The sequence below is a fragment of the Chrysoperla carnea genome, chromosome 5 (genome assembly GCF_905475395.1).
Source record: "Chrysoperla carnea chromosome 5, inChrCarn1.1, whole genome shotgun sequence".
NCBI classification, from domain to species: Eukaryota; Metazoa; Arthropoda; class Insecta; order Neuroptera; family Chrysopidae; genus Chrysoperla; species Chrysoperla carnea.
The window spans coordinates 74,484,380-74,496,725 of NC_058341.1; the positions used below are offsets into that span (position 1 = coordinate 74,484,380).

At 31.3% G+C, this 12,346-nt stretch overlaps 1 protein-coding gene across 1 annotated transcript; it reads right to left on the minus strand.

The window, feature by feature from the left end:
* Positions 1 to 240: 240 nt before the first annotated feature.
* On the minus strand, positions 241 to 11,934 carry LOC123299606 (dihydroorotate dehydrogenase (quinone), mitochondrial). Its single transcript, XM_044881869.1, has 5 exons — positions 11,869 to 11,934; positions 11,588 to 11,803; positions 11,329 to 11,528; positions 4,113 to 4,663; positions 241 to 1,878 (listed from the first exon to the last, which is right to left on the minus strand). The coding sequence occupies exons 1-5, from the start codon at positions 11,884 to 11,886 to the stop codon at positions 1,682 to 1,684; spliced, it is 1,182 nt and encodes a 393-aa protein (XP_044737804.1). The 5' UTR covers positions 11,887 to 11,934; the 3' UTR covers positions 241 to 1,681.
* Positions 11,935 to 12,346: the final 412 nt, after the last annotated feature.

Genomic DNA, 12,346 nt, shown 5'->3' on the forward strand with positions numbered 1-12,346 from the left:
AAGGGTTGAGTTTTTTATGGTACAAAACAGTTTATCTTCATTTTCGGCAAAACTACTAGTCCTATAGAAAAAAAGTTAAATTGCAAAGTTGTAGGTAATGAAAAGATGTACAACTTTTGTTCATACATTTTTTTCACATAATCTCAAAATTTATGTGAAAAATTCAAATATCCAAGTTTTTGGTTTTTTATTTTTTTCTTTTACAAAAAAGTTTTCCACGAAATTTGTTAAAAACTTGGATATTTGCATTTTTCACATAAATTTTGAGGTTATGTGAAAAAAATGTATGAACAAAAGTTGCACAGTTGTATCGCTATATTTCCATAGAATATTAAACTAGAGAACGCCATGGCCCAAAATTTGCGATATGACGAATGAGAGAGAAGACTGCCAGTTAATTTCTATTTGTTCTTGTCTAATCTATGTCATTGGCTATATATTGTTTACATTATTGGAGACACAAAATCTCTATGCATCATATGACTATGATAAGGACACAGGGCAACTCACTGACAGTCTTCTCTCTACAGGCTAGCAGATCCCTCGCGTTCTGTATGTATAATTTTCCATGTATATTTCATTATTTACAATTTTGAATAAACAAACAAACGTGCATAAACTGGAAACTCAACCCCTCTTAATCTAGCCTTATTTTTGCGAGAATCATCAAATTTAATCAGAATTTAATCATATATATTTATACATATCTACAGAAGAGTTAAAACGGATATGTTGTCGAGTCCAAAGCTCTCTGCGAAAGTGCGAGTGCGTTCAAACTGAAATGAGACCAACCAAGATTGTAAATATTTGATGTTTATGCACTCAAATCTACAACCTGAACCTGAACGGACTCTATAACGAAAACTGTTTACAAATTTTTTACTTGCTGCAGCATTGAGCTGTCTTTAACGACTTAACGAAGCTATGACTTCGTTAAGTCGTTGAAGTACATAATGCCTACATTGAATTTCGATAATTCTATCTTAACAATATACTTAATCAAATGCTAAAACTTTGCGGGTGAAATGACCCACCAGAAATCATGTTGAAAAAGATGCTCCTATATGTAAAAGTTTAAGCACCATGGCGTCAGCTTTGCGGGGTACAGGTGATTACAGGTGAGAATATGAATATCACACCCCTTGGTCTCTCACCCTTGCATCAGTAAATATGTACGGCGTTGCTGGATACTAACTCTGCATAAATATTCGAAGCGAGTTACAAAAATACCGTACAGAAATAAATCACATAGGGCTTCGGAAATTGACGGGAGATCAAATATTTTTTTTAAACTCCGGTATCGATTTTACCGGATTTATTTAAGTACGATTTATATTTATCTAAGTTCGAATACTTATGCAGAGTTAGTATCCAGCAACCAAAGGATGTGATATTCATATTCTTACCTTTACCGTGCAAAACTGACGCCATGGTGCTTAAACTTACTTTTACATATAGGCGTATCTTTTTCAACATGATTCCTAATGGGTCGTTTGACCCGAAAACTTTTAGCATGGAATTGTAGTCTATATTTAATTAATTATTTCCACATGACAAAGTTATTCTTACTTATGTTAAAAATTCTAAATACTCTACTTAGCTAGCGTTACATTGCTCTCTTTGAAAGCTCCGTGCATAAATGCAGTATATACACTGAGATTGAAACATGCTAACAATTAAATTATTTCTTTGCATCGATCCCAACAACTTGTGATATATTTTCAAATCCATCGAATTCTAATAACTGCTGTAATTCCTCCTTAATTCGTGTTATTCTAGGTGGACCGTGATATATAAACGAAGTGTAAATTTGTATTAATGATGCACCAGCTCGAATTTTTTCATAAGCATCATGACCAGTAAATATACCACCAGCACCTATAAAAACAAAAGTTGAGCTAAATAATCACTTTGGTCCACAAAAATTAAAACATAAAAAAGCTATAGTGATCGACTTATCAATTTGTTATGAAGAAAAAATTAGCCGAAAAAGCGCAAATATATTTCTTTAGGTAGGTTAGGTTAGAATGGTTGTCCTGAGGTGGGATCGTTGTGATACCGAGAAAGAGTTGGTCTATCAACGACCATTACTCCATGAATCATTTAGAGCTGTTTAAGAACAGCACGATTGCCTTGACGTCCACGAGCTTAAGAGTCAGAGAGATCGTCAAAGAAAGGCTGGCTCAAGTAATTTTGACATATCCTCATGGCAAGAGCTGGACAGTAACAGAGAAGATGAGACAACTACTGCAATAATTGTGATGTACTGGTAAGCTTAGTCGTTCAGCGTAAATGCCGCTTAGCCAGTGTCCTGTAATAGCCGCATCAATTGTACTTATAGAGACCCTTTGAAGCTATGTATGGTCTTCGAAACGCGTACAATTGTACTCAGACCATATCTGTCTAGTAGTACCAAAAGTGCGTTCCTCCATCCTTTTAAAATTGGCCTTTTTTAAGATATCCTAATTCAAGAGCAGCAGTTCGCAAATGCAGCTTCCGGATGCCTATTGATGCTTATATCCCTGTGTCCCAATTTCCTAGATAAATTTTTGTATTATATAAATATGTATTTCGACTACCAGTATAAATCAGTAATAAATATCTATTCGTTGTCAATTTGGTGACATCTACACACGAGTATTTTGGTATGTCTACAGTTTATACTTTCCAAGTCCAAGATCATGTAATTAATGTTTGTTTGTTGTTTTTTTGTTATTATTTGTTTTTAATTTGGATTTGAAGTTTTTAATTTATGTGTCAAAATTAGATGATAAAATACTCGAATAACAGTGGCCAAAAGGGAGCACGTGATCCAGTATCATTGGCCAAATACCAATCACATGATCAATGTTGTGAGAGCTGACGGCACAATTTGTCAGATACTTGGAAAGTCTAAACTGTAGACATACCAAAATACTCGTATGCAGATGTAACCAAATTGGCAACGAATAGTTATTTATAACTGATTTATACTGATGATGACTACCTGATAGTCGAAATAGGTATTTATATAATAAAAAAATATATCTAGGAAATTGGAGCAAAAATCAAAATTTATTTCAAGTACACTCTGTCGAATAGAGATATTTTGAACTTTTTGCTCTAGCTTTGTACCCGAAAATATTGGATATTCAGGCTCAAAGTGCTTTTTTTTTAAATGGAATATAGTGCATTTTTTTAACGGAACATTTTTTAATTTGTTTGGGATTCTACCCAAAATATATGATCCGATTTTTGATACAAAAATAATCATATTATTTTTATAGAATTCAACCCTATTATAAAAATGTTCCATTTAAAAAAATGAAGTGAAGTTAAAAATGTATTCATTCGAAAAAAAGTATCCGTTCAAACTGAAATGAGAGCAACCAAGAGTTTAATATTTTAGTTTTTAAACGGGTGTCTCTAAACCCTATACTTAATAATCTTTGAAACATTACTTCTATGAAACATTTTAAATTTATGAAACGATCTCATACCAGATTTTATTTTAACCTATAGTTAGACTGTTTCTTAGCACGATCCTTCCATAATAGGCAAGTTTACTACATTTTTTATCACTTCAGGTGAAGAATTCTCAATGCACGGGCAGAAAAGTGAAGTGGTTTTTGAAAATCTTTAGAAATACACAAAATATGAACGTTTAAAATTCCTAATTAAACAAAGAGGAAGATACGCACTAGTGACGCCATTGTTCGATATCACCATAGAGATTACATATAAAATACATATAAAACTTTGTTTTGCTAAAAGGAGATGGACAATTAATCTTTGAATGCTTATAACTTCAATTAATTTTAATTTCACTTTCAAATTTTGTCATGGTATCAAGGCTAGCTTTACATTTTTATGCGTAATATGGCAAATTTGACATAGTTGTCTAAATTTGGCAAATTTAGACAACTATCGTATTCTAGGTTCGAATTCTTATATGAAATAGTACGAAAAATTGATGAGTGCAATCCAGACCAGTTTTATTAGAATTTTTTGCTGACAAAAACATGACAAATCGATTTCAATTAATGCTAACCTTGCAAATTAAAACGACCAACCGTATCATTTATTTAGTGACATTTTTGATACCATTCATTTTAATTATTTTTATAACTTACCAATAATTGGAATTTGTCCATTGGTTAATTGATACATTTCTTTAATCATTTGTGTCGATTTCTCCTTCAACGGTCGTCCGCTTAAACCACCTGTTTCATTTTTATAATGAATACTTTTCAAATCGTTCCTTGCAATGGTAGTATTTGATATAATTAATCCGTCAATACGACAATCACGTTTTTTTAAAATACTCGCTACAGATTTACGTTCTTCTTGTGATAAATCTGGTGCTAATTTTAATAATATTGGTGGTTTATTTTCGACATCAAGTTGATTGCGGGCCGATATTACAGCTGGTAATAAAACTTTTAAATTTTCCTCATTTTGTAAAGTTCTCAAGCCAGGTGTATTTGGACTGCTTACGTTTATTACAAAATAACTTGCATATTTACCAAATTTCTGAATACCTTGAATATAATCATCAATCGGATTATCTGATTCTTTATTTTTACCTAAATTAATGCCTAGAATTCCATCAAATTTATCACTGTTTCGCAGTTTTTCGATTCTTTCAAGAACTTTATCATGGCCATCACTATTAAAACCATATCTGTAAAATATGTTAATAGAAATTTTTAATATCGAATGAAACATTTATTGTAACGTTTATCTGAGAGAAGTATAACCAGTTAAAAACTAGATGACACTTCTTTAAGTGGGTACAAGTAGAATTAATAAACATTCATTCACTAATTTTAAGTGATTACTTATTGTGTCTTGACTAAATGCTTTTGCTTCGAATAAAACTTCATAAACAAGCTACCTACTCCTAGCTGTATGAACAAGCTACGTAGCTTAAGTGAATTTAAAAAATATATAATTTCTGGTTGATTACAATAAAGTTGGGCCGTTTTATCCACCAAAAATCAATTTTCGTGTGTTAAATTTATCAGTCATTTTAGTTCAAAAATAAGACTTTTGAAGTCGAAATTTAAAATTACACCTTCGATTTTTACTGGACCGGGTGCAAACTGTTCGTAAATGGGTGTAGAAAAATGCCAGTTTAATAAGAATAAAGTGTGTTCTTCAAATTTACGCACGCTTATAAGTTCGTAGTAGCCAATCGTGCAGAAAATCATTAAAATGAGAAAAAAAAATATTGGATGTTATTTCTTGAATTATTTTTAGCATTTTTTCCCCTTTGAAATTTTTGCTAAAGCTCAACGTTTAAAGATACAAGCGTTCAAAAAATTCATTATTATGATGAAAATTTGATATTGACAAAATTAACGATTATTGTGTGGATTTGATCAAAAATTTTATTCAAAACCTATTGGATCTTATATTTCGGACATTTCTAAATAATTTTTGTTAGATGACTTTTTTCACCTTGTCGTTTTTGAGATGTCGACGTTTCAAACTATTTTAAGCTAAAATTTTGTTATTAATAAGTTATCAAATAGTTATTGTGATCAAATATTTGATTAGAAAACCAACTGATTTATTTTTGCTTATTTAAAACATTTTTTGTATCATGACATATTTTACCTACCCTCACCTTTTTCGAGATATAGACGATTAAAAAAATCGATTTCAAGAAAATGTAAAAACTTCCATTTTTGAGCTTCTTAGTTATTTAATTCTTAATTTTCTAGAAGTGTTTAAAATAATCAAAAATATATAATCAGTTGGTTTTTATAGCCTGCATATATGAAATATATATCAAGGTATGCTAAGTTTAATTCTAAGTTTGTAACGCTAAAAAATATTGATGTTATGAAAAATATTTTGGTATAGGTGTTCATAAAATCACCTAATTAATCCATTTCCGTTTATCTATCCGCTTGTCCGTCCGTCCGTCCGTCCGTGAACACGATAACTCAAAAACGAAAAGAGATATCAAGTTGAAATTTTTATAGCATGCTTAGGACGTAAAAAGTGAGGTCGAGTTCGTAAATGAGCAACATAGGTCAATTGAGCCTTGGGTCCGTAGGACCCATCTTGTAAACCGTTAGAGATAGAACCAAATTAGGCCTTAACTTTGATGTCCTTTTTTTCGCCAATTATAAAAGATAGGCAGTTGTGAATTTGCAAGTAGCTTCAACTAGTGGTCTTAAATATTTTCAAAAAACGAAAAAATTGAAAATACTTTAGAAAATTTTCGAAAACCAAATAAATGGCAGCCGAAATGCCGCTACATTTGTGTTGATTTCTTGAAATGTTCTAATTTATAAAACATAATGCAAGCACTGACACTCAGACACTCAACACTTTCTATACATGATATTTCAACAACTAACTCAGTCAATTGTTTGTTTTAACTTGTATAATAAAATATTTGATCAAAACCATTCGATAATCGTCAAACTTTTCGATAACTAAATTTTAGCCTAAAATAAATTAAAACGCCGACTCTCAAAAACGACAAGGTTAGTTAAAAAAAAGTCATCTAACAAAAATTATTTTGTCCGGAATATAAGATCCAATTGGTTTTGAATAAAATATTTGATCAAATCCACTCAAATCGTTAATTTTGTCAATATCGAATTTTTATCAAAATAACGAATTTTTTTTTAAACGCTTGTATCTTTAAACGGCGAGCTTTAAGAAAAATGCTAAGAATAGTTAAAAATATGAGATCCAATAGTTTTTTTTTCTATTTTTATGATTTTTCAGTACGATTGGCTGTTACGAACTTTTAAGCACGCGTAAATTTAAAGATCACACTTTCTGATAAAACTGACATTTTTCTATACCCTCATTGGAACAGTTTGCGCCTTGTCTCGTAATAATCGGAGGTGTACTTTTTAATTCTGAGCTTTTGGTCATTTTTCTATTTTAATACCTTGAGTAATTATTTCGTATAAAAGTCTCTTTGAAAGTTATGCTTACACTTACGCAGTTGCGCTCTTTAATATAATTTTCATCCTTAGACAAGGCTGAAATTTAGCTTCTAAAAATGCAATTTTTTCCTGTGGCTGTTTAGATCAGGCATTGAATTAAAATTTTTTTACGCAATCTTTTATACCATGTATATATGAAATATACATAGTATATTAAGTTTAATCCCAAGTTTGTAACGCTTAAAAATAATGATGCTTGGAAAAAATTTTGTCATAGGTGTTCATAAAATCACCTAATTAGTCCATTTCCGGTTGTCCGTCCGTCCGTCCGTCCACCTGTCTGTGGACACGATAACTCAAAAACGAAAAAAGATATCGAGCTGAAATTTTTACAGCGTACTCAGGACGTAAAAAGTGAGGTTGAGTTCGTAAATGAGCATCATAGGTCAATTGGGTCTTGGATCCGTAGGACCCATCTTGTAAACCGTTAGAGAAAGAACCAAAGTTTAAATGTAAAAAATGTTCCTTATCAAAAATTAAACAACTTTTGTTTGAAACATTTTTTCGTAGGCATCACTGTTTACCCGTGAGGGCGCCAATTAGGCGGAAATTTTATAATATGTACTATACTTGATTATCAGTTATGTATGTGTCACATGTTTGTATGTGTAATGTGATAAAGAAATCAACACTGACTATGCATGGTATTTCAACAATTAACTCAGTCAATTGCTTGTTTTCTCTTGTTATTAAAATCAAAAATTATTAAAGAGATTTATAAATAAGCAAGCTTTAGAATGGTTTGAAACTAAATTATATTTTTTATCGGTAAATTAAGACAGTACTGTTCTGGCAGACATCGCGCTATTGCAAAAAATCAAAATATCTTGTAAACCTACTCCCACAAGACTACAAGACTAAAAAACCAAAAAAAAACAAGTGAAAACAAACAATTGACTGAGTTAATTGTTGAAATACCATGTATAGTCAGTGTTGATTTCTTTATCACATTACATATACCAACATGTGACACATACATAACTGATAATCAAGTATAGTACATATTATAAAATTTCCGCCCTAATTGTCGCCCTCACGGGTAAACAGTGATGTTTACGAAAAAATGTTTCAAACTAAAGTTGTTTAATTTTTGATAAGGAACATTTTTTACATTTAAACTTTTGTTCTATCTCTAACGGTTTACAAGATGGGTCCTACGGACCCAAGTCCCAATTGACCTATGATGCTCATTTACGAACTTGACCTCACTTTTTACCTCCTGAGTACGCTGTAAAAATTTCAGCTCGATATCTTTTTTCGTTTTTGAGTTATCGTGTCCACAGACGGATACACAAACAAATAATACAATCTTATAAGTGACGTATATGTTTGAAATAAACAATGTTGTTGCTATGCAAATAATTGATACTATGTGTTATATATATATAACATATCAATTATGTTCTGAACTAATTTGCGCTGTCACGGGTAAACAATAATCTTTACAAAAAAATGTTTCAATCAAAAGTTGTTTATTTTTTTGTAAGAAACATTTTTTACGTTTATAATTTTATTCTATCTCTAACGGTTTACAAGATGGGTACTACGGACCCATGACCCAATTGACCCATGTTGCTCATTTACGAACTTGACCTCACTTTTTACGTCCTAAGCACGCTGTAAAAATTTCAGCTTGATATCTCTTTTCGTTTTTGAGTAATCGTGACCACAGACGGACGGACGGACGGCCGGACGGACAACCGGAAATGGATTAATTAGGTGATTTTATGAACACCTATACCAATTTTTTTTTTGTAGCATCAATATTTTTAGGCGTTACAAACTTGGGACTAAACTTATAATACTATGTATATTTCATATATACATGGTATAAATATCAAGCTGAAATGTTTATAGCGCACTCAGAATGTTAAAAGTGAGGTTGAGTTCGCAAATTAGGAAACTAATACGTCAGTTGTGTAGCAGGAGAGAACTTAAATGACAATTTTTTTTTTGTAAATATCATTATTTTCCCGTGGAGTCGAAAATTAGGAAAAAATTTGGTGTAAATTTTCTCTAAAACTATAACAGGTAGAATGTTGAAAACTAGTAAGTAGCTTTAACGAGAAAATACTAAAATTTTCGAAATTTTAACGAGAATTGTTGGTTTTTCTAACTTTCAAAATTAAAAAAATTTCAAGCACTAATATTCAATACTCTCTAAAAAGGGTATTTAAACAATTAACTCTGTAAATTGTATATTTTAAATTTTTTTAAAATAAAAATAAAGTTATTTGTTTGTTTATTTCATACACAATAATTGCATTCCCTATCCCTATCACTACATATTATAAAACAAAGTCGCTTTTTCTGTCCCTATGTCCCTATGTACGCTTAAATCTTTGAAACTACGCAACGGATTTTGATGCGGTTTTTTTTTAATAGATAGAGTGATTCAAGAGGAAGGTTTTTATGTATAATACATCCATATTATAGTAGAGTAAGGGATTGAAATAGGGGTTGAAAGGGATATGCTTCAAAAACTAAAAAAGTTGTGCATCGATTAAGCTCAAATATTGACACGATATACAACCAGCTTCAAAGATCTATTGTTTTTATCTACTTTTAACCTTCGGAGGGTAGAAAGGTGAAGCGAGAAAGAGGGAAGGAATTATCGAATATTTACAAATATACCTAAGTGGGGATCAAATAAAAGAGCATGACGTGTACATTACAAAACTGTTATCCCACGCAAGGAAATGTGGAGGGAGGGGTGCAAGTGGGGATGTTGCCCAGCAAAGCGGGTAGTTCACAGCTAGTATATTATAAATGTGAAAAACTAGCGAATGGTTTTTAATAAAACTGTACAGCAATACAGCTTATACATCAGAATAACACATGAGCTATAAATTATAAAGATATTTAAAAAAAATAAATTTAATCTGACATTTACTATTTTAAATTTTAACAGACATCTTTAATTTATGGTTCAAAATAATGATCACAGATGGAGCAGAATGATTATCATTTTGAACCATAAATTAAAACAGTAAATGTCAAACAAATCATGGCCACCTTTTCTAGTATACTCAATCAATTATGACTATTTTACAATTTAAAAAATTGAAAAAGGGCATATTTTTTAGCTGTATAAACCAATCCCTTAGAGTGTAATGGAAGAGGGATAAGTGAGATCAAGAGAGGTGGAGGTATAGCCGGTGGTTTTTACTTTTAAGCCCAGTGAAGCGGGCGGGTATCAAGCTAGTATAATTATATAAAACAAGTGAAAACAAACAATTGACTAAGGCAATTGTTCAAATACCCTGTATAGAAAGTGTTGAATATCAGTGCTTGCATTATTTTTGTATAAATTAGAAGATTTTAATAAACCACTACAATTATGGCGGCCTTTCGAAAGTATTTTATAGAATTTTTTTTCAAGAAAGTTTCACAAAATCACCAGTTGAAGCTACCTGCAAATTTCATCAACTCTTATTGTTTTGGAGCAAATGGACAACAAAGCAATAAGAAGCATTTTTTACATTTAAACTTTTTTTCTATCTCTAACTAAATTTCTATTTTTTCAATTCCTATTGACCATGTTGCTCATTTACGAACTCAACCTCACTTTTTACGTCCTAAGCACGCTAGAGAACGCTTCAGTTTGATATCTCTTTTCATATTACAGTTATCGTGTTCACGGACGAACAGGCAGTTAAGCGTTACAAACTTGGGACTAAACTTAGTATACCTTGATGTATATATTTTATACATACAAGATATAGAAAATATAAGTAATTAACAAATTCACAATTATATTAGGGCAGCCAACTCTCAGGTTTTCGAAGAATAATTTCCAAATTTTTGCCATTTTGATTTAAAAAAAAAAAAAAAATTTATCGCTTACAAATAATCCTCATGTCGTCATATAGAATGGTATTCAGATATGAATAAACGAAACAAGCTCAGCGAAAAATGAGCTGATGGTAAGTTTATAATAAATTTTATTTCGTACTTTGCTTATTATAATTTTCAATTCTCAGTCTAATATTCATCAAGAAATTTTTAAAATTAAATATTATATTACATATCTAGGGAGCAAAAGTTAAGAATGTGTCAGAATGCCTCGGCTTCGCCCCGGGCGACAATTAACATGAGATCTGAGGCATTCTTTACTTCTGTCTTCTCCCGTGGTGTGTGTACTATTTTTCTCCCCGGTGGAGGCATAAAGCGGCAACTTCGTTTTGCACAGCGAGACAGCAAGACGACAGTTGACACTTTCTGCACGGAGGTGAGAAAAACTATATTAATGGAGTTTTAGCTCGGTACCTAGGCGTTAGATTTTTAATCGAATTTCTGCCATTCAATACTTTTGAGCATACTGTATATTCTTCGATTTCGCTACGAGTCCTTATAGTATTTTCGTTGTTACCTGTTAATTACAGCTGAATCTTCTGGCAAACGGAAAACACGTGGCTTGGGATTACCTTCTTGAGGTTTAGGTGTAATTGACCCGATCTCAACAAATCCAAAACCAATATCTGTAAGACCTAACACCGATTCACCATGTTTATCAAAGCCGGCAGCTATTCCAACTGGATTCGGTACTTGTAAATTTAAAAACTTGCTATTCTAACAAAATACTTTCATTACTAACTTTTATTTGTTTTGAACAAAAACAAAATACTAACCAAAATTTCTGGATCCTTATAATGACTTCTAGGCAGTAGACGATATTTGTTTATAAAAACTACAGCTTCATGAGCTTTTTCAGGTCCGAGTATAGAATGAGTTAAGGGAATTAAAACATCATCATAAAACTTTTCGCTGCCTTTATAGATGTTCAAAGCAGTAAAAACTACACCGCCTCCAAGAGTCATCGATATTATAGTTTTTACTTTATGTACCTAAATACAATTTTAAATTATTATACAACCAGAAAAATTATAAAATTCGTTAAAAAAAAGCATACCAATTGTTGTCGACTCATTGTTTTAAACTTTTGAGACTTTCATAGCATGCTTTGTTAAATATAATTTTAAAATAACCAAATTGACATACGTCAAATTTAATATTTACTATTTGTTTACCAACTGTAGAAATTTATAAAAACACGTGTGCACAGACTTATTCTTAAATATAGACCACTAAATCCCACTCTACAAATATACAATAGACCTTTTCATTTTAAAAACGATTATTTTTTGTTTCGAACCGTATGTCAAAAAATAAGCTAAATTACAATGATTATTACTGTAATTACAATGATTCTCATGGGATAGATTAGAACAATCGAATATTTTCAAATATACTCGAGTTTGGTATCAAAAGAGCATAGCGTGTACATTAAAAAACTGTAACCCTGGCGCAAGAGGATGAGAAGAGAAGGGGTGAAAGTAGGGATGAACTATTGAATATTTTCAAATATATCCAAGTCTGATATCAAATAG

Excerpts from the sequence above, each read along its gene's own strand:
- LOC123299606 (XM_044881869.1), bottom strand. Across the intron at positions 11,529-11,587 it reads ATAAGGATCCAGAAATTTTG|AATAGCAAGTTTTTAAATTT; the intron begins GTTAGTATTTTG and ends GTATTTTGTTAG. Across the intron at positions 4,664-11,328 it reads GATTCAGCTGTAATTAACAG|ATATGGTTTTAATAGTGATG; the intron begins GTAACAACGAAA and ends CATATTTTACAG.